This window comes from Neovison vison, chromosome 10 (assembly GCF_020171115.1).
Source record: "Neovison vison isolate M4711 chromosome 10, ASM_NN_V1, whole genome shotgun sequence".
NCBI lineage: Eukaryota > Metazoa > Chordata > Mammalia > Carnivora > Mustelidae > Neogale > Neogale vison.
This window is the reverse complement of record NC_058100.1, coordinates 49,926,449-49,949,183: the sequence shown is the minus strand read 5'-3', so window position 1 is coordinate 49,949,183 and position 22,735 is coordinate 49,926,449. Positions and strand designations below refer to the sequence as shown.

The window sequence follows — 22,735 nt, the reverse complement described above, 5'->3', positions numbered from 1 at the left end:
ATAGCATGTTATCTATCACATTCTGACATTTACAAAAACAGGCAATACAGTCAGTATTGCCAAGTATCAGGCGGCAGGACATGTACATAGGAAATTTTTTCAGGTACATGTATGTACGTTTCTGGAGAGAGAGAGAGAGAGAGAGAGAACCTTCAGGATCATATTCCAGATTCCAGCTCTATTCGAACACAGCTCATGACAAAAACTATTTTGCACCTCAGTTTATCCCATCTCTAAAATGGGTGTAATAATAGTGCCTACCTCATAGGATTTGGGGGAAATTAAATGAGATGGTGTATATGAAGTGCCCAGCCTACTACCTGACACACACTTATATACAACAAACGTTCATAAGCGAATTTACCTAAACAGACTCATAGACATACACACAGATATTCTAGGTGAAGGTGAGTGCTCACGCGCTGTGGGAGGACCAGGAGGGGAGGGAGAGTTCCCCAGAGGAGAATTATACTGTGTAGGCCTTTCGCCTCCACCCCTGGACCTTTTCTTGCAGGTGAAATTCTAAACCTCCTTTCAGTTCTGGATGAATTGGCTTAATTAACCTTTGCTTTCCTCTCTACTTCACACGGTGCTGTGAAAGTAACCAGTAAGACGGCCAACGTTGTGTACCAGATCTCGGCAGAGCTCTTTCAAGAATCTAGGCAAATCGGGGATGGGGGCAGCTGGGGGCGCGGAGGGGACCCGCCTCACTCACAGGCCCAGACAGTCCAGGAGGGATGAAGTCAGCCCCTGGGGCGGCAGCCTGGAGGGCCGCTCACAGGAGCAGGGAATCCCCTCTCAGGGGCCCACCCAGGCTCTCTGGAGCCTGAAACTTAGAGCATTTGGGGCCCTGGAAGCACGGCCAGTCCCTCTCTGTTCCTCTCGGTTAGACTGCCGACCTCAGGGCACGAATTCCAGTTCCCAGCACAGGCAGCAGGGGTTTGGGTAAAGCAGAGGCTCAAAGCTCACTCCAGAAGGCTCTCCGAAGTCTAGGTAGGGCTCTGCTGCCCCATCCCCACTCAGTCAGTTGCTCTGGCGCCTGATTTAACCCACAGCCAATCTGTGGGTCCTTAGAATCATGGCCCCTGAGGTAGAGGGGGAAAAAAAAAATCAAGGATCTCTTTCCTTACATAACGAGTGTGAATCTCAACCCACAGAATAGGTGTGCTAGAAATATCACCTTTGATTTATTTAAATCAAATTAAAATTCAAGTCCAAATCTATTCCACAGGGCTGACGGGAAGTGAGTCTCAATTATCGTATTACCGACTAGCAGAACCTGGAAGGCTTCTGTGGGCCCTGAACGTGAACATCAGTTCACTGGGGTCCCCACGGACACCGTCTCTGTCTGGACATCCGTGGTCACTTGGAGGTGGTGGGGTGTTGCTGGGCCCCTGGCCAAGTCTGGAAGCCCAGCGCTGGGCCCGACCCACCCATGATCACCGGGACTTGTCTTCTTCTGAGGTTTTGCCCCTGCCTGGGTGGGAGGAGAGGGGTGGTTTTCACCGATCTCTAGCTTCCTCCTAGTGTGGAAGTTGTGTGTGTGTGTGTGGAGGGGGAATAAGATGGGGGGAGAGAGGCAGAGAACATGGAACCGCTTCTTTCTTTTCGAAAGGTGTCTTTCCTATTTTCTCTCATCGTAAATTCTAGTGAAATCTCTTCAGTGAGTTTAAAGCCACTGACTGCATCGTTTTCTGCCCTGCAAATTAGAGAGCAGGGTCGAGTGAAGGGTCCGGTTCTCTGCTAGAAATAGGTTTGGGCTGAGCAGAGGGGGATGTAGGGAGCGCACAACTAGTTAGTGACTCGGCAGATGATTCCACTGTGCTTGTTGGGGGATGGGTGGATCTCAGGGTCTGGAAAAGGAAGGTTGGACTTTAAAGACTAGGTACAGGGTGAGTCCTGCTTATCCTACCAGAAAATTCTACCATCTGGAGTTTGCCTGGCAAGGTTCCATTTTAGGGTTTTCAGTTCCTGACCATGAGATTACCAGGGGTGAGGTATATGAGACCTATTTCTATCCCAGATTTCTTCATTACTTGATGGCCCACGGGATAATTGTTGGCCACAGTCCTCTGTTTAGTGACCATGAGCCCAAACCCCTGCATCTGCCTGCGACTGGGGACAGGAGGTGGGGAGAAGAGCAAAGCTCCTTGGGAAGGCCACACGCCCTGGACCCGCATGTTCTTCAGAATCCTGATGATTCTGATGGAAGGAGAAAAGCCACACTAGTTCAGACAGGTATGGAGAGAAAACAGGAGTCTCTCCACCCTTTTGTAGAGAAAGCTCAAAGTGGGCTGGGAAGCAGCTGAGTTGGTCTGTCCCCCAGCGGGCTTTCTCCAACGGGTCACAAATTCCCCAGAGTCCATCTAGGTCTTGCAGTCGGGACTCCTGAATCAGTGCTCTCCATCCGGAAGTCTCACACCACAGCCAAAGGAACAACCCCACCTCCTAACTCATCCCTTGGGCATTTCCTATTAGGCACAAAGATCCATTAGCCCAGGATGAATTCTGACCTCCTCTGACCAATGACACACCCTTCCCCTTACATTCCAGGGGGAGAAAATTCCATACATATTCATCAAGATTCTCTCCAGGGGATACAAAAGAGCTGCTTGTGAGGCCAAGCATTGGTTTTTTCATTCTTGATTCCTGAGAGCAGTCAAGACCCCGGCTCCTGGGCTAGCCTTGGAGATCAGCAACTGGAGTTGGGGGAGAGGGGCCAGCCCTTACCATCTCTGGGTTTTTATTAGAGTTGGTCTCCCCTAGGGGACCTGATCTTTGCTGTGCGGCATCCCGGCGCCGGCACCGAAGCAGGTATCCAAGCGTGGAGCAGGCTCTGTGGGAAGTCAAGGCCAGAAGAGAAAGGGTCGGCCATGGACACACATTGCTGAAGCCGGAAGCTGTTACACTCACTCCCCTCCCACAGATACAATCAGTGGTCTAGGGCTCTTAGGCTGTCAGCTAGCTTTATCCATCATATTATAATGGAAGGCAGTCTTGCAAATTAATTCTGCTTCCAGCATTCTTTCCTTCAGTCAATCTTTCAGCTAATTCTTTCTGAGTTTTCGAGCCCAGGATGAATATAAGCACGTTGTTTTTCCTTAAGGCACTTGCAATCTAAAAATATCTTTTTTTTTTAATATTAGTTTTTTATAGTGCATAAAATAAAATTGTGGAAGGTTTAGAAGAGTTCCCGAAACTAATAAGCGCTCAAAAATGTTGCCTGTTATTCATCTATTGGTTTTAAAATAATCGTTGAATACCTACCAAGTGCCAGACATTGTTCTAGGGCTGACTGAGCAGGGAGAACAAAATAGACAAAGCTTCCCACTGTGTGCACTTTGCTTTCTAGTGGAGGAGAGAGACAGTAAAGACTTGGATGTTGTTCGTGGATTAGCTCAGTGAACCCCTAGCTCACTCCTGGGAAAGTGGAGGTGGTACCAGTCTTCAGATCTCATCCATAAAAGATAGTGAGAAGAATGAGAAATTTATATATTTCCTAGCAGGTTGCAAGAGGGGAGCTCTTGAGCTGGGCTTTGAGTCATGGGCAGGGTTGGGGTAAGTGGACGGAAAGATGGGCTTTTCGGTTCCAGAGAAGACTTTGAAAGATGGAATAGTTGGAGTAAGAGGTTCTGCGGAGATGGTTCTGGCTGGGGGAAATAGATAGTTTATCTTGGTCTTTATTTGAGAACCTTTTGACTTTTCAGCAAACAGGCCAAGTCATCCAGTTTAATGATTAAATGTATTAGCTGCTTTCAAATGGTATTTACATTTCAAATGAGCAAGGGGCAATAATTAACCCAAAGGAATGAAAATCTAAAGGCAGAAGCGGAGGCACCAGAGATGGGTGGGTAAGGAAATTGTGTTTTCTTTTTCTTTCTTTTTGTACTTCTTGAAACCCAGCATTCCACAAGCTGGCTCTAATTGGCTGTGCCCTACATCTTTCCAGCCAACGAGCCATGGGCTAACTGCTTCCTACATCTACCAGCTATGGGAAAACCACCAAAGAAAATAAACAAAGGAAGAGCCTGGGGCACTAGCCACTCCAGAAGAAATCCCAGGGCTCCAGGGCTCATAGAGCAAAGACAAACATTTGGTCTTTCAGGCTCAGATGGTTTTTATCAGACAGTCCAGCCCCAGCCAGGAAGCCCAGTGGACACTTCCACCCCAGGGGATTAGGCCCCCACACTGATAAAACCAACGTCGAATTTACAGGCTCTAGGGAAGGAGGCTTAGCTCCTATCTTGGAAGATTCTGGTTCTCGTGTGAAAGATACCGTTGGTTTGGTTTTCAAGCTTTTGTCTGAGTCTGGAATCTCTTGCCTTCTCACACCCCCCAAACTGGAAATGGGAATGGGGGTAATTTCCTCTGGGAAACCCCTTTGAAGGATCATTTATTTGCAATTACGAGAGACATTCTGGAAATGCCTTCTCACTTTCTCAATGCTGGTCATACTAACCTCTTTCCTTGCTTTCTCTCCAGAGAGGGACAGAGGCCAGAACAAGGGTGGGGGATTTTTTGTTGAAATGGGTGGGGCATATTTCAGAAGCCCCTAACTCACTGTGTGGCTCCGGCGGACACCTCTCCTCGCACGTTTTGCAACCCCGCTGGACATACACAAAATTATATCCTCCAGGGGGAGATGTGGAGTAATGAACAGAGGAAGCCCATGATAAACCTGGAGAAAAAAGAAAATACTTTCAAACCAAAAAAGTTTCAAGTCACTAAAATGTGAATCTGAAGAAACAGATCTCGAAGGGGTTTGATGTGGCAGAAAGAGCCTTTGTAGCAGACCAGAGTGGGTTCAAATCACTAACTAGCTAGTCTGTCTCACTGAGTCTTGATGTCCCCATCTGTGAAGGGAAGACTGAGGCCCGTTATCGCAGAAGACCATGTCGTGAGGGTTAAGTGTAATAATCAGGAAAGCTCCCCGTACTGTGCTTGGCACATAACAGATGGCTTAATACCTGTTTGTTTCCCTCCTTACTGATAGTCCCTTGTCCATTCCCGAACATCCTCATCTGGAGAAGAGAGCACGGTCCGGGGGACATGGTCAGGATCCTGAATCCCGATTTCAGAATGATCTTACAGAATATCTCGCCACTTAGGCTCGCCTGGGTAAATCAGTGTATATTGGATCCGGCTGTCAATGGAAGTCAGACCTTCTGTTTAAAACACTCTGATGACTTCTGTTCGCAACTGGAATGAACCCCATCTTCAAGCTGGTCCTCGTCTATTTTTCCTACTTCTCTGTGCTTCAGTCCTACCTATTCTGTTCTGTTTTTTTAATAGTTTTTCCTACCTCGGGGCCTTTGTACTAGCTGTGCCCTAACTAGGAGTGCTCTTACCCCAGATATCCCCGTGTCTGGCCCCTTCTTGTCCTTTTGGTTTCAACTTGAAGGTCATTGTGTTTTATATTCAATATTGTACTTAATTCCAGCACAGCATTCTTTTCTTTTCTTTTTTTTTTTTTTAAGATTTTATTTATTTATTCAACAGACAGAGAGCACAAGTAGGCAGAGAGGCAGGCAGAGAGAGGAAGGGAAGCAGGCTCCCTGCCAAGGAGAGAGCCCGATGTGGGGCTCGATCCCAGGACCCTGGGGTCATGACCTGAGCTGAAGGCAGAGGCTTTAACCCACTGAGCCAGCCAGGTGCCCCCCACATGCATTCTTATTTACACTTTGGTTTGTGGTCTCTCCCTCCTGGCAGGTAAGTGCTATGAGGACACTAGGTTTGCCCGTCTTATCGGGCAGCACCAGGACAGTGCCCCATTTGCCATATACACGACATGAGAGTTTATGGGATGAAAGAGTATCTCCTTCTTGGTTGGAGGAGCTTAGCCCATCAGAGAGTTTAAGTCCACCATGAAATGTGGCCCAGGCTTTCACCAGTTACTTATAAGGCATTAGCCACGACAAGGTATCAGCTACTTAATAGTAACCTGCCCTTATCCTTCACAGCAGCAGACACACTTGAAGTAATTAATCATTTGTTTAATGCCTCCTCCTGGGTAGTGATTGATCCAAGACAGGAAGCGTGTCTGTCTTGCTCAACCCTCTGTCCCTGGTGCCCAGGAAAGTACCTGGCTAAGAGCACAGGGTATCCCCAGCCCAGAGCATCCCGCACACAGTGCAGTTCTTGAAATTCAGCCTCCTGGAAAGATGGTGGTAACTTCCCGTTCCTTCCCGATCTGCCGCCCGGGTCCTCATCAGTGTTCTCTCTTTCTCAAGGCCAAGTTGCTTCCTCCCTCAACATGTCTCATATCCTTCCTTCAGATTCCCCACATATGGGGAAGCAGAGTCCACCCCCTCCCTCTTCCTCTTCCCATCCCCACCCCTGCCTCCCCTGGGGAGCTTTTGACCAGAGGATGAAAAGATACGATCAAAACATGGTGCCTGTGAGCCGGAAGCTGAAACAGGATGAATGTCACAGACCCGCACCCCAGGCCTGACCTGCCAGAGCCCAACCGAGAGAGCCAGGGTGTGCCGGCTGGCGGCGGGGGCAGGGCTTGGGGAACTCTACTCTGATCGCGCTGATTGTGGCAGAGCAGCATGGCTCATATTGGTCCGCATCTGGAAACGGACTTGCCAAGCGGAACAGCTCTGCTACCTCGGCTACTCACCCACCTCCCCAGCCCTGAGGCAGGACCTGCGGAGAACTCTTCATGAACACGTGGGAGAGGAGGACCCCTCATACCGGAATAACAGCTCCGTCCCAGGGGCCCGGGCGCACACTCCTGCAGGCTCAATGGGCAGGGAGAGCCTGAGTAACCCTCTGTTTCCCGGGGTCACATGTCCACCCCAACGCCCTACTCCCCGGGGTCACTTGTCCACCCCAATGCCCTACTCCCCGGGGTCACTTGTCCACCCCAATGCCCTACCCCCACTCCCCAGGGCACAGGGTGACATCCTTGTCCTTGTTTTTGCTGGAATCCTCCAAGGGGCTTGTCTTACGAGTATCTCATTTTGACCTCATCCCAAACCAAGCCAGAGAATTAGCAGCTTAGGCAACTGCCCATGTGATTGAAAGCAACAATTCCCCCAGAGGCTGGTGCCCAGCAGAAGGATTAGGGAGCTTTGTAAAGAGAGAGGCTCCAGCCCATCCTAGACATGTCGGATCAAAATCCCTCGGTGGGGGGGAGGTCTGGGGGCTCTCCTTTTATGGCTGGTTTTAGAGCTGCCCCAGATGCTTCTACTCACTAATCAGATCAAATCTGGGAACCTGCCAAAGGAAGCTTCCCCCTTACTCGTCATGGGACCTGAGAGTCTATCTTTTGAGTAACGTCTTTGGGTCTCCCAGAGCTCCCATGAGGTCCTGCGGGCTCATCGCCAGGTCCTGAGACAGGGAGAGTGTATCAGCTAATGCCTCGACGACAGCTGCCAGACAAGACTCAGAAGGGATCTCCTTTGTCAACAGCACCGATTAAGCACGTATGAGCCACCAGAACCTTGTCCCCTGGGGACAGAGCGGTGAACAAAACACACAAAGCTCCCTGCCTTCATGGAGGTTACCTTTATAGTAGAGAGAGAAAGAGACAAAAGTCAGGCTGGACAAAGAAAATATATAAGGTATTGGACAGACATGAACGCTAAGGAGGAGCGCAAAACCCAGGAAGGGGCAGGGGCCGTGCAGGTGCGAGTCTCGAGTGCGTCTGCGTGCCCGGCTCCTCAACTTGAAATAGCCTGGTCTCACTGAGAAGGTGACATTAAGTGAAGACTTTTGAACCAGGAGTAGCACAATCTATTTTAATATCATCGGTCTGGCTGTCGGGAATAGACTGAAAAGGGCAAGAGAAAAACAAGGAGACCAGGGCGATCTAAGTGAGAGGTGATGGGCATGAATTCATCTTCTGTTGCTGCAGGTCGGTGGCTTAAGGTCTCACAGAGGGGCGCCTGGATGGCTCGTTCGGTTAAGGTTCTGACTCTCGGTTTCAGCTCAGGCCATGATCTCAGAGACGTAAGATCGAGCCCCGAGTCTGGCTCTGCTCAGCGTGGAATCTGCTCACCCCAGGGGTCCAAGGACTGAGGGTGGGGGGTGGGGGGGCACATGGCACAAGGTTAGGGACATGAGAAAGAAGCAGCCCAAGGACAGCAAAAATTGCACGTGCCGAGATAGGAGGAAACCAGGGGACACTGGTCCCTGGGGGCCAGGAGAAGGCAGGAGATGGGGATTCGGGGGGAGTGGGAAGGACAGCTAAGTCCCTGCGTGAGACGGATACCTGTGGGACCAAGGGCACGTCTTACCAACTCTAGCACATGGCATCTCTCCCCACCCCCAGACACACACACACAACCCAAATACAAGCCCGGTGTCCTAGGATCTAGGCAAAGGAGCAGAAAAGATCTGCTGTCCCCAACCCAAACTCCCGCAGACGTGCAGCTCTGATGCGGTTAAGCTCTCTGTCTTGTCCTGTAGACCCTGTCCCCCTCGCTCCATCTGCGATTCCCAGGGGGCAAGTCTGTCGCCTGTTTCTGGAAAAAGAAAACACCTTAGGCAGGCAGCAAGGTCTCCCTCTGCTTGCCACCCACTGAGCCCCCGGAACCGTTCCTGACTGAACGATCAGATCATTCGTTCCTGCGTGGGAAGCACCGGCCGCCCTCGCGTCACCCACGGGGTGACTTCCCGGGGAGGCCGGACTCCAGTCTGAACCATTGTTTGCATGCTTTCAACCAGAAGGCTCCCTTTAACTAGCCCCCCTATTTCATTCATCGCTTGCGGAACATCTGCCCAGATCTCGGAATCAAACCAAAGGCAGACCCTGCACCAGGCCACGTGCACCATGCCTCTTGAGTCTTCTGGCGAGACAGGCAGATGAGGAATGTTCGCGTCCACCCGCTTGGATTCCCTCTCCTCGTCTCCTTCTCCCTCCCGCTCACTGCCCCTCGCCTCTCTCTTTCTGTTTCTGTTTCTGCACCCCACCACTTCCCCTGGAGTTTTAAGCAGCACTTAGACCCCGGGTCTTCAAGCTGGTTGCATCTTGGAATCTCCTGGGAAGTGAAAAAACAAAAAACAAAACTATTGCTGCTTGGGTCCCACTGTCAGAGATTCTCCTGTCACTGTTCTTGGGTGTGGGCTGGCCTTCGAGAGTGCTGAAAGCTCCTCAGGGGATTCTAATGCTCCGCCAGGTTTGGGAGCCAGTGCCTTGGTGACCTTCTGAGCCGTGGATCCCAGCGCAATGCTCTCAAGCTGTGGAGGGAGGAGCTGGGTCTACCTCCAGCACCTGGCCCTGCCTCTCCCTGACATTCCTGGTTTCCAGGACAAATGCTTGGCGCCGGTTTGCCCCAGCCGAGCACGGCCGACAGCTGCAGCTGGCCCTATAAGGCTGTGTCCCTAACAAATGACACGATCCGGTGGGGACTCTGATATTCTCTACGTAGCTTCTAACTTCTCTCCGCAGCTTCCCTCCTAGGGCACCTTCCGCCAGCTTTCTGTGTTGGCAACGTCAGCGCTCCCACTGCCGCTCAAGCCCCGGTTGTAGACAATGGCAGAAGTAGGGGAAAGGTGGCTGGAAACACCCATGGGCATGTGTACACGTGCCTGAGCACACACAGACGTATGCGAACACAATCAATGAATGAGACTGAAAAGTGGGATTCTGCTCGTATCGAAATTGTCTGATACAGAAGAAGGGGCCCCAGTGCTCCCTAATGTCTGTTTTTGTGGCACGTATTAGAGGAGAGACCTGGGTCCCTTGCCACTGGAGCAGGTCTTGCACAATGAGCTTCCCCGCTTAGAAGTAACCTGTCTCCCCCTCCCTTCTCTCCCCATCTGGGATCCTTAATTGGCAAGATCTAAACAGCAATATGCCTGGGCGAGATCCAAGTCTATTAAATGCCATAACTTTCAGGCTTTTTGAAAATAAAAATTGGCACGAGTTTCCAGAAAGAAACTTGGTAATAAGCCTTAAGACTTTGAAATCCATTCAGTGTATATCGTTTCATCTAATTATTTTACTTCTTATCCTAAGGAAATAGTCAAAGATGTGGCAAAAGATTTATACATAAAGATCTTCAACAAAGTGTTATGTATACTTGCAAAAAATCAGAAGTAACTGTACACATTCTGTAAGATTGGTTTAATATATCATGTATATCACAGTACAATGAAATAATCAGACCATGACAAAAATGCTAAATAAGTGCTAATAAAAAATGCTAAATAAAAAATACAGATAAAATGGTTACTTTTTCAGTGTAACCCACTTGTAGTTATATATACTTATTTGTAGAGAAGGGAAACCGTGGACAGAATGCACCACGTTAAGAGTAGTTTATCTGGATTGTATGATCGTGATTGATTTTTTTCCCCCTGAATTTCCCAAGCTTGTACTCTGTGTATAACCAGAAAAAAAAATTTTTTTTTCTTTATGGAAAGTTTTCATTTCTCATTAGCGCAGCAAGCATGGTGCAGAGGCTGATCTCAGAAGTGACCCCATAGTCCTCTTCCAGTCACTGCCTGTGGGCACACGGGTGTTCCAGGCCCTTCCGTGCTCTTTGTCACGCTTGAGTCCCCAGCAGCTCTGACGTGGCTGAGGCGGGGAGCATCCAGCCCTCCTCAGGCGTCGGGCCGGGCGCTGGGGTACACCTGCTGGGTAGCGGGACCCGTGTTGCCTGGGAGAGGGTCCGCCACGTGAGGACCGTGGGTCATTCCTGTTCTCCTTCGGCACAGTGGACCCAGCCGGAGCCTCAGGAATTGGCGATCTCTCCCAAATACCTCTTCTGTCCAGAGATATTTGTGAACCGTCTTCTGTGGTGGCAGTTGAAGTCCCCACTCGTTCCACTGACACGGTGACAGGTTGTTACCCGAAAGAGCTGACTGGTAGGGCTGAGAAGGCAAGCTTAGGACCAGAGCGTGGCCTTCCACAGGGCAGACCAGTCCACCTGCTAAGGAGCTGGAGGCGTGGTCTCACCCAAGGTCGCTCTCTGTGTTCGCAGATGGAGGTGATCGTCGGGGACTTCGGGATCGTGGTGGTGCCCCGGGACGCAGCGGACACAGACCGAATCATGAATCACTCCTCAATACTCCGCAAATACAAAGTGAGTTCTCCATCTCCTCGAGGCCCTAGCTCTGTGGCCTGCTCCTTCCCGGAGGGGCCTGCTGCGGGGGAGAGGGAGGGGGCAGGAGGAGGAAGGGCGCCTGAGGACTTTAAGGGGGAGGGGTGGGCAACCTGCTTCCTCTGCTCTGTCTCCAGAACAACATTATGGTGGTGAAGGATGACATCAACCATCCCATGTCTGTTGTCAGCTCAACCAAGAGCAGGTACGTTTGATGCCCAGCCAGAGGGGCCTTGGTCAAATGGGCCGACAAGCGTGAATACAACTTTCCGAGGTTCAAGCGGACCCTTATGTCTGCTGACCCTGCTACCTGGTATTCAGCCTTCTTTGGGGACCTCGCGTATTTGTCCCGAGTCATTTACTTTTTTGTTTAAGAGTTGGGGGGCAGAGGGAGGAAGAGAAAGAATCTTTTTTTTTTTTCCCTTAGGTTTTATTTATTTATTTGCCAGAGAGAGAGCACAAGCAGGGGGAGCAGCAGGCTCCCTGCTCCTTAGCCCAACGTAGGACTTAATCCAAGGACCTGGGCTCATGACCTGAGTCGAAGGCAGATGCTTAACGGAGTCCCCCAGGCGCCCCAGGAGAGAGAGAATCTGAAGCAGGCTCCACACCCAGCACAGAGCCCGACATGGGGCTCGATCTCACAACCCTGAGATCGGGCTCTGAGCCAAAATCAAGAGTCCGACATTCAGCTGAGCCACCCAGACGCCCCCTCAGTCGTTTTCTTTTAAGGGTGGGGGGTTGTTAGCTGGTTTTAGCTGGTTCGTGGGAGGAAGAGGATGTTTTTAGTTTGAGACTCTAGTTTGAGGTGTTTATGAAATAGTGTATGAATGAGCGTATAGGCTAAGCTGTCCTAACAAAAAGAGCCCAAATAGTCATGGTTTCCATAAAAGATGTGTTTATTTCCCTCTTACTGAAGTCAGAAGAGATTGAATCTCTGACCTCTTCCATGTGAAGCTTCTATCTGTGGGTCCACAGCTGCTGCTGGGGCCGCTGGAAAGGGCAGGAGCTTTGTCCTTAAAAAGGTGGCTCGGCGTTGTGCACATCAGTTCCCCCTGTGCCCCCGGGCTCAGCCCCAGTTGTGCGGCCACACCTTGCGTCAAGGGAGGCCAGCAAACGGACTTGATGTGCCCAGCTTACACTCGGGAGGTTCTATTACTGAACAGAAGCACAGAGAATGGATGCTGAGGGCCAGGTGACAGCTCCGCCACCAACTCCAAGTGGAGACGTCCGGGGAACGGGGAGATCTATGAACATGGAGGTCTGGGAGTGGAAATGGAACAGAAAGCCTTGAGCACGGAAGTGTAAACTACATTAAGAGTATGGCTGACCTCCCAGGGAGAGTCCCTGCGAAGAGAAGCATTTAGCAGGCTCAGGAGCCGTCAGACCAGCAGCGGCGCTGGCCCGAGAACCAAGGCAAGAGAGGGTGCAAAGATGGAGAGCCTTGTCGTCTCTGTCACGTATTTCTGAGAAATGAGGTGGGCCCAGCATTTTTAAAGGTCTGCGGACTTCCTCCCTGGAAGGTGATTCCGTAGACAACTCAAAGAGGAGCATCAAACTGTGAGGCAAGAGCTGAAGCCCAACTGATAAGGGCCACCGAGGGGAGAGGGGACGGATTTGGTTCCAAACATGGCTGCGTGATACAATTACCCCACAAACTTACACAAACACACAAATTCCTGTGTCCCCTTCAGTCCCACTGAATCAGAATCTGTGGTGGATGAGCCAAGGGATCGGCTTTCTGGGGGATTCTTTTTTTTTTTTTAAGATTTATTTATTTATTTGACAGAGATCACAAGCAGGCAGAGAGGCAGGCAGAGAAAGGGGAGGAAGCAGGCTCCCCGCTGAGCAGAGAGCCCGATGTGGGGCTCGATCCCAGGATCCCAGGATCATGACCTGAGCCAAAGGCAGAGGCTTTAACCCACTGAGCCCCCCAGGCGCCCCTCTGGGGGATTCTGATCAAGTTGGGATTGGCACTTGGAAACCAAGAATACAGGCCACTTTCTCCAGAAGTCTCCCTGTTAACCATGCAGGGAGGCACGTAGGGACCTGGCTTGCTTGGAAGATCAGGACAGACTAAAGAGGCCGTGAGCCAGCCTCTGAGGGGTCTCACAGGGCAGGGCTCACTGCCTTCCAGAATCTGTATTTCTGGAGGAGTATGGGCAGTTTTTACAAATAGCTCCTTGGGGCCTGACATTCCCAAGACCATCATATGAGCAGAGAATGGGAAGCAGCCAGGCCAAGGCTGGCGCACACAACTGTGAAGAAACCAAGTGCCTCACTGGAACCTTTCGTACCTGGCAGTGCCTTCCTTCTTCCTCCCTGCCTCAGAGGAGGTCACCTTCTCTGTCAGGGCTCCCAGGAGGGAAAAGTGGTCCATCAGGAGATTCCTTGTCGTGAGACCATGATGCGGAGAAACACGAAGGAATAAGATAACAGCCAACACATTCAAATACCTGCTGTGTGCTTGGGCTGTTCTAAAGGCTTTGCATGACTCCTTTAAGCCTTTTATTTTTATTTTTTAAATCCTTTTAATAACTGAAGGAGGTGGACCCAAATATTTGCCTCATTTTTACAGAGGAGAAAACTGAAGAACAGATGGGCTTAAGTAACTTGCCTAAAGTCCCTCTGCTGGGAAATGGCAGAGCCAGGGTGGCAGGGAGTCCCCAGGGCAGGGAGGAATTCTGGGGCAGGCGAGCTTTGTCCCAAGAGGGAAGCCATTCATGGAGCCTAAGCAAAGGCAGAGACTGGGGTGTCGGGCAAGCCCCTTCCCTGGGGGAGTGGGCAGGCGCGTCCTTCCGCCTTGGTCAGGGAAGGCGTCCTCTGACTCCTGTGTCTTCTCGTCCAGGCTGGCCCTGCAGCACGGGGACGGCCACGTGGTGGACTACCTGTCCCAGCCGGTCATCGACTACATTCTCAAGAGCCAGCTGTACATCAACACCTCGGGCTAGCAGCCCCCCCGGCGCCCCGCTCCGCTCTCCCCTCGTCCTCCGGCAACACACTGGCCCCTCCAGCCTCTGTCCGTCCCCCCGTTCTTCTCCTGCCTCTGTTGCTCCATCTCCTCCTCTTGACTGTTCCCCCCACTTGCTGGCTCAACCCTGCCGAGTGTGGGGGACCTGCAGAGAACCACCGCACACCCTACTCAGCAGTCATCTTTGGACAGACTGTCCTCTCGTCTCCGGGTTGGGGGTGGGTGAGGGAAGAGGGGTGGGAGCGGGGGGAAGTGCAGTCCCTGGGGACGTGCTGGCGTCTGTCTCCCAGCATGCTCCCAGCGCGGCTCCGGTGCCCGTCCTCCCAGCATGCTCTGGGGAGGCGGCTCTGGCTCTCGCCTTCCCAGCATGCCCTTTACCACGAAGGGCTATTTTGTTCTTTCCTTTCTTTCTTTTCCTTTCTTCTCTTGTTTTTTTTTGTTCTGTTTTGTTGTTCTTGTTGTTGTTCACTCCTCATAGAATTTGGATGAAATCCGTGTCCGTGGTTCTTTATGTTTGTAGTCTTGATGCCTTCCTGTGGTGGTAACTTCCCTTTGGGTGGGACACCATGGCCAGCCTCAGCGTGAGAGCCGCACCCGGTAAAGAAGGCCAAGCCACCTGCACCTTCCCGACACCCCGCACTTGCCCACTCACGCCCCACACACCCCCCCCACACACAGCAGCTGCCGACTAGGCTCAGGACCGAGGCTTTCAGTTTCCAAAACCTGGGAGGCAGGTCTGGGAATAGTAGGGTTTCTCAGAAGAATTCGTGTCCATTTCCTTAGTTTCAGAAGACCATTGTCCCGATGCTCTGCGCCTGTGATCACACGGAGCCAGTCCGTCCCTATATCCAGGTGGCATCTGTACGCTTCCTCCTTCGGGCTGTGACTGATGGCAGAGTGGGTTCCCTGCCAGCCCAGCGTTCCCAAGAATCCTTCAGGTCACCACTAAGCCCTTGGAGGTCCTACCTAGCCACGTTCCTGCCTCAGAGAAGAATCACCTATTCAAGGCCAAATCCTACTAATGCAGGCATTTCAGAAATAAAATATGCTAGGAATTCACTCAACCCTAGAGATCTTTGGTAATTGGAATTATTTTTTGCCTGTTTGGCTGGGAACATTTTCTGTCATGATGCAAGTCCAGGATGACCAAGGAGAGAGAGGCCTGTTGCCCTGAAGGGAATTGATGGTTCTCACCTTCTCTTCCTGCAGGGACCCAGGCGGTGCCCAAGGTCAGTTTCTTCTTGAGACGCAGTACCTCGGCCTTGTTACTGGAGCTGGTCGTATCTCCTGCAGAGCCCAGAACCACAGTCACTGCCTGAGGAAATCTGTCTGACAGGGGAGTGGGTTCACAGAGCAGAGATCATGGCGGAGAGGGCATTAAGAGCCACTAGATGGTTTCATCCTTTTTCTAATTTCTTACCTTCCTCTGCTGCTCCTGCAAAACGTTCTGACAGACTGTTCTAGTTGTTCAGGTCTCGCTCATGCCCCGTTTTGAGACCCAAAAGGAAATTATCGTCTTGTGCTCTCTCTCTTCTAGTCCCTGGCTCTTGGGCTTTTGGTTGTCTTCATGGAATGAAGCAACAGGATGCTTTAATCAAAATCTAGTAGCAGTTACGGCCCCGGAGGGGTGAGCTGAGACCTGACATCAGGGACACCATTCTTCAGTGCCCATTTCACGTCTGTGACAGTCTTCATAGCCTCCAGGGAAAGGAACTGGATGCAACAGAACGACATGTTCAGGTAGCATCCAGGAAGGTATTATTCCTTTTGGATTTTGGAAATAATCTCTAGGGGAGGAAATGAAGAACCTATTCTTGGGTCTCAGTGTTTGCTTAAGGACCATGGAAGCTAAATGAAAAAAAAAAAAAAAAAAACCTTTCAGAGATTAGTTGATTCAATATTCTCCTTTAAAAGATGAGGGAGCAGAGATCTGCTGGATTAAATGGCTGGTCCAAGTTTATACAGCAAGTGTAGAGCCTGGCAAAAGGATTTTGTTTCCCTGACCCTTAGGACTTTGTACCACATGATCTCTATCCCCCCAGTTCCCCTTGATACTGACCAGGTAATCAGTGGTTTCTACTCTTTTCAGCCTTTACCAGGCATCTTTCTCTTAAATCGTGTCTTACCCAGGTGCTCCTGTATATCGCATAGTGTATGCCAGTCTTGAGGGACGAGGGATGTGATGGGGAGGAAGGTTATAGCTCAGAAATCAAGAGATCTCAGCAGTTTAGAGGAAATCCCAAAATAGTGACCCTCTGAATCCAAGAAAGGATGCTCTATGGAAGCTAGGAAAGACCTCAAATGCTCAAGATGACACTGAAGAGAGAGAGAAAGAGACAGAAGAGTCTTTGGGCAAAACAGCCCTAAGCCAAGAAAAGAAAACATTTTCAAGGATGTGAAGTTTATCTATGGTTTAATTTGTTATGAGGATCTACATGAGCAGAACAGAGAAACCGAACATCTTTTGTCTGTTTGATGCACCCCATTATTCTTACGGGCTCTGTGGCCAGGCCCCCTTTAGTCCACAGCCCGTGAGAGGGAACCTGCGGGACCGGCTGTGCGTGGCTGGTGTGGGGTAGGATGCTGCACAGGAAGGAAAAGAACAGGGGCATTAGAAGATGTCTGGAATGAAAGGGGGCAGATCTTATCTTGGTGGATCACAGGGATTGTATTAAAATAGCTTTCCTTAAAGCCAAGAAAAAGTGAATTTTCTTTTGGGTAGAATTTTCCATTCCCCAAACTGTGCCATTCGTCATTTGCTCGGGGGAGGTCAGAGGCCCCCTCAGTCCAGGGCAGGACACTGTGGCTGTGATCCTGCAAAGGCTAGCACCAGAAAGATTCAGAGTCTGAAGTAGGGCCCCAGGTGACATGAGGATGCCCTCTAGGCCCTGATTTCCCCTTTGGGGTCCCCCTTCTTCCTCCAAAGGCCAACGCAAGGCTGGGTTGGCTCTGAGAAAGGCATGGGCTGCAATGATCTTGTTAAGAGGGGTCAGGAGCCTCATTTCCTGCCTACCAGTGAAAAACATCTCTCCTGTTCTGCAGAAAGTGTCTGATATGGGTAAGAACAGGCAGGAGGGAAGCCCTTTGTGCCCGTGACTCTCCTCGAGGAGTGGCCCTCTGGGGAGCTCTGTGCTGCTACCTGGTACCTCATTCGCCACCCCCTCCCCCAGGCCGTCTCTGGGTCCTTCTTGCTTTCATTTTCCTTGAATGTACATAGGAACAGGGGAGGAAAGTCTCTTATTGAAGTGCCTGAAACCCAGAGCTACAGCTTCTCGAGTTGCTCTTCTTCCCACGTCCGCGTGGAGGACCCTCCCCAGCATTCTCTGGTCTCGTGCTTCACCTTCTCAGAAAGAATAGAAGAACTCGCTGTTCTAATTAAGTAGAAAGTGAGACTCAGTCATCAAACTGCAGCAAAAGGCAGAGAATTTTAGGAAGACATGACTGTATTTTAACAACCCAATCTCCTCTCCCAAACGGACATAAACACACTTTAGGAGACTAAGAGAGAGAAGCATGTTATTTTATTCCATTCATCAAAAGAGTGACGCAAAACTAAATCCATAGACTATGAAAAGCTCAGGATCTCTCCCAAGGCTACCACAGGAAGGCCGACAGGTGAGATGGGGGAGGATAGAAACAGGGACTGATTTTGTAGCTCCTGCCATTAGGACACCCGAGGAATAGCACTGTGGTAAAGGAGCACACGCTTTCGGTCGGATTCATCCAGTCTACACCTTCCTCGAGCTGCAGGGTGAATGCAATTCTTCATGGCCTTACTTGGTTGTGTCAGTTTGGGGTGTCCTATTCGCCTGTTCCAGGTATTTAGGAATGAGCTACTCTCTTTTTCTTCAATCTAGCCCAGGTCCAAAACTCAGTTTGATCCAAACGGTCTCATGGATTAGCATGGGGAGGGGGAAGCTTTTTTTTTTTTTTTAATCACTTTTGGTCACTGAACCTGCCATTTTAAGAGTAAGATTTGCTTTATGAAAATCACTCCATTCATAAAAACTACACTGAAGTTGCAACACCATTTCATAGTGAAATATTTTGAGTCAAATTTTGTTGCTAGGATAGTCATGGACAAAAGTTTTATCAGCAAAATGTTTGAATTACATTAATAAATAAGACAATGCTACTAGTCTTGTGTCTTTGTCCAGAATCTTCTCTGTGAGTTGCAGAATTAGTCACCTTTTTTGTCATAGTCTTACTTGACAGGAGCCAACAGTTGCAAAAATGTTCTTAGAGCAGATTTTCTGCCTGGCTTATTTGATGCCACATGTGCGATATGCAAGCGTATACAGCCACACCCAAGGGTTGTAGGCAGGGAAGAATAATTAGCAAACTTGTGAACCACACCTGAGTTTTCAATGAAAAAAAATTGAGTCTTAGAACCTACCTAATCTTCGGTTTCTTATTGATTCGCTTTGGCTCCCTCATGAAATTAGTTCTTTATGAAACAAAAATGTACTTGCAAAAACTAAACTTGTATAACTCAGTTTAGGTATAAAAGAGCCTAAATAAGAAAAATCATTAAACTCACCATAAACAAGCAAAAAAAAAAAAAAAAGAATAATTTGTTAATTGCTCAGTTCTGCTCTATTAGTTCTTATCTCATTTGTAGTTGTGACATGCATTGTGTGCTGGTATAGATCCAAATGGTGATTGTTGTTAGCTAGTATCAGTTGCGATTCAGAAGGTAAAATAGCAATTCCCCTGTAGACCCCTCATTTAGGGCTTAGTCACTTGATTGTCAGATTAGTTGTGCTTTAAAAAAAAATCGTTTTGGTTCTTACTATGTATTTTGTTGTTATTGTTTAAGATTGGAATTAGTTAGCTTCGTGTGTGTCCATCTGGGTTTGGTGGCCCACCGTAATGATGCTTGATATGCCTTGTAAATTGATTACTTGTGTTTATGTTTGCTATATTGGCCACAAACCTAAACACTTTTTTCCTCTGTCCTGAGAGTATGTAATGTTGAAAATTTGTTTAAAATTGGGCATAAACACTGGTTTAGTGCTAACTTACATTACCTTATAAAATATATGTACTAACTATGAATTAATATTCATGTACATACACATTTCTTCTCTAATGACCCATAAAAGTAAGCTTCAGATCTTGGAGTTTCTTAGGAAGCTCCATGTAGTCCATAGTGTAAAGGAAGCAGGAAAAAAAAAAAAATCTAACCTCTACTTTCCAGGTGGCAAAATTGAACCACAGCAAGAATCCACAATGCTCCCATGACCCTGCAAAAATATTGAAAGAAGACATAATAAATATATCCCAGTCCTTGAGCCTCATTCCAAACATTGGACATTACTGAGTATCGTCTTCCCCTTTCCTCTGGCCTCCCAAGACTACTGACAAGAAACCACATCCTGGGATAAGATCAGAAGTACATCTGCTAAGAAGCCATAGCCTATGTGCAGTTTCATCCCTTACCCTTCCCCCCCAAACAGAAATCCCTATGAGTCAAAGTAGATGATGATACGCATAATGACTTAACAGCACAATTAATCAGAAAGCTCTCAGGGGAGATGTACAAGAGAGTTTTCACTACCAATTAGAAATACGGATGAGAACCAGGGAGGACAGCTCCCTTAACTTGACAGGGTCAGGACAAGACCGGCAACAGAGGCCAAGTCCTGGGTGGGCTTTCAGCCACACACCCTTTCTCTCTTCTAAGGGATAATTTTTCAGGTCCTCAGAAATGAGGGAATCATGTCTATACCAAGGGAGTCACATGAGTCACTTTCCAATTCCCATCTCTTTTCAAAAATCATCTCCCATTTGTCAGGGAAGATGGTCTATTACCTCCTTAACAATTTACCTCATTGAGGAATCCCTTTATGATCACATGGTATTAACTAATGGACTCCCACACCAACTTCCCTAGAACATGTACTGCTTAATCTCATACTTGGCAGAGACAGACGCCAATCACTAGTTACGCATTCTAATGCATTCTCCCCTTTCAAAGTGTAAGACTGCCCCTGAGACATGGCTTCTTACCAAGGGGATATATCTCCCAGACCCCTTGCAAGTCAGATGTGGTCATAAAACTGGGTTCTGGATCATGGAACATGAGAGAAATTGACGTGCATCCCCTCCCAGGCCTGGCCCCTGAAAACCTTCCAGGTGTCTCCCACTTCTGTGTCTTTTTCCCTTCCCACTCATTAGAATGGAAATGTTTCCCAGGGCAACCTTAGAAGTCACACGTTGTAAATGGAAGGGTTCTGGAATGACTATGTGGAGGGTCGTCCTACCGACCTTCTCCCCATTCATCACAAGAGCAAGAAAAATGTCTACTGTGTTTGAGTGATGTACATTTTTAGGTCTATGTAACAGCGGTTAATCTAACCTAATTAATAAATATACATTTCCTGGGCACTAGTCGTTAATTACGGTGAGAGATTTATAGGATATATGATTTAGTATGCCAAGACAGGATTATAAATTCACTTCTACAGAAGGTAAAGCAAAGGGATCAGACCTCTCAGAATTTGCGGGGTTAACGTGGACAGGAATGGAATCTCTTCCTCAGCCACTTGTCTAGATGGCCAATTCAGGATCTTAATTTATTAGATTTTTATTTATTTAAAAACATGACAATGTACCACAAACTACTGATTTCACCTTAATTTCATAGCCAAAGAAAAAAAGACAAAAATATTAATTAAAACCCCACCCTGTTCAGGTTGTTCCAGAAATAAATCCTTCTTCATGCTTAGGAGACAGCACCAATTAACTCTCATAAAGGCTTTAATGGTTGGAAAGGGCAAAACAAGATGTTCAAAAAATGTGAACTCTAGGTAGGACTCATTGCTGTTTTTGTGGCATTTTAGTTTCCATTGCTTTGGTACCTCCACCTTAGAGTTTGACAAATGAGAAACTGACCACAGGCATCTAAGAATTATTCTTTATTCAAAAACAAATCCACGAAAAGCCAAGGAAGTACAAAGGCGAGTCTGCACCGACATCTTCCAACCCGGGATGGAATCATTTCTGGTTTTTCCAGCAATTCCCATTGGTATTGTCATGACTCAACAGTCTGTTGCAATCAGGTGTGGAAAGGGGAGGAGGGACAGCTGGAATGAGAAGTGTGCACAACCCAGAGCCATCCCGGCTTTGCCAAATCCCAACTGCCCCCATGGGAGTGTCTTGCAACATATATTCTGTTGAGAAATGAGGTTGCAAACCAGGGGGTTATTGCAATAAAAATCACTTGTATTGAACAAGAGTTGTACGTTTAAATTTATTTTTTTAGTGTTCGTCTTTATTACTAGACAATCAACTCTGTGAGGGCAGAGACTACGTCACCACTGTACCCCAGTCGGACACACAGAAGGTACTCAATAAATACATGTTGGATGGATGGATGGATGGATGGATGGATGGAAGGAAGGAAGGAAGGAAGGATGGATGGAAGGAGAATGGAGTCTACCCAGCTCAGTGTGAATAGCAACATTCTCTGCTATAGGGAGAGAGAGTGATAAAATAAAACACATAGACACATACAATTTTTAGTGTTTGAAAAGTGGGATTGAATTAGGACTAATAACTCTTCTATAGAATTGTACTTCTTTCAATGCCCAGGTTGAATTTCTCTATCACTTTGAAACCCAAAAGTAAGTACCTTCCCAGTGTTTGTTTAGCTGGTCAGAAATGCTTTAATAAAAATGTAGTCTTTAACGAGTCATGGCATCATCAGAGAAAGGATGTCACTTCCAGGTCCCAGAAGAACTCAAAGGTGGCAGAACCCAAGCAGGCACCATTGGTCCAATTGGACCAGCCTTATAGACTCTCACTCCATCACTAGTCACTTCTTCCAGCTTGAAAGTGGAACACATGTTGACACACTGGGTGGTAAGTGGGAGGAACTCCGGTCAACAAGAAGCTTGCACTGGACACTATAAGTCAACATTATTTTACTGGCCACAGTGTGACTGGGCTTCACTCTCTGCTCAGACATTAAGAATTATATGGGTGGGCAAAGTTAAAAAAAATTTTCCTCTGGTCACATTACCTGAAGAATAAGCCGACTAGAGCCCAGCAGCACCTGCCCGTACTCCAGGACTCAGTCTGAGACTCTCTCGAGGCAAACACCTGGCCGTGTGGCTTGTCCTTCCATCCAGTCCACCCTTCAGGGTCCAGGCCCTTGGCCAGTCTCATACCCAATGCTATCTGCCCACTGCCCAGCATCAGGAAACAAGCAGTATCACACTGGTGAAAGAAGACATTGATCTGGCCAAGCTCTCGGGGATGGGGTCAGGTTCAGTGGACCTGAACATGCCCATTCAACATGCTCAAATGTCTCTCCATCCCACCCCAGCCACAGGAGGTGGCTCTTGAGTTCTGTATCCCAAAAGCCTCCGCGAGCCGTCTCTACAGCAGATTCACTGTTGCTCGAGAGCCTGCGTGTTGTAGCAGCCTGGAGGAAGGTTGTCTCTGATGTTCTCCAGGTTCTTCACGTCAGCGAGAATCCCGTCTATGCTCATCTCCAGCACATGGAGGCGGCCCTGTTGCCGACGGGCTCTCTCTTCCAGCTCGGCCATCAACGGCCTCAGCTGGCTGTTGATCTGAGCCTTGGCCCGGAAGAGCTTCTGCTCCAGTAAGGTCAGCTTCTCTTCGTCCACACTGCCAGGCTGACCTATTTGAGGGCATGAGAAAGGAGATAACATAGAAGGGCTGTGGTTAGATCTCCTAGAACACG

At 48.8% G+C, this 22,735-nt stretch overlaps 2 protein-coding genes across 3 annotated transcripts in view; one reads left to right on the top strand and one right to left on the bottom strand.

Annotated features, from left to right (window-relative positions):
• NMNAT2 (nicotinamide nucleotide adenylyltransferase 2) overlaps positions 1-18,160 on the top strand; it is a 190,061-nt gene extending 171,901 nt beyond the window's left edge. For both annotated transcript variants that reach the window (XM_044267272.1, XM_044267273.1), the window contains 3 exons: positions 10,935-11,036; positions 11,192-11,259; positions 13,900-18,160. In XM_044267272.1, the coding sequence (XP_044123207.1) occupies positions 10,935-11,036; positions 11,192-11,259; positions 13,900-14,002 (273 nt within the window). In that variant the 3' untranslated portion in view covers positions 14,003-18,160. The remainder of the gene's footprint in view (positions 1-10,934; positions 11,037-11,191; positions 11,260-13,899) is intronic.
• Positions 18,161-20,927: 2,767 nt separating this feature from the next.
• Positions 20,928-22,735, bottom strand: part of LAMC2 (laminin subunit gamma 2) — a 58,349-nt gene continuing 56,541 nt past the window's right edge. Inside the window, exon 23 of the mRNA XM_044267271.1 lies at positions 20,928-22,672. Coding sequence (XP_044123206.1) covers positions 22,419-22,672 — 254 coding nt within the window. The 3' untranslated portion in view covers positions 20,928-22,418. The remainder of the gene's footprint in view (positions 22,673-22,735) is intronic.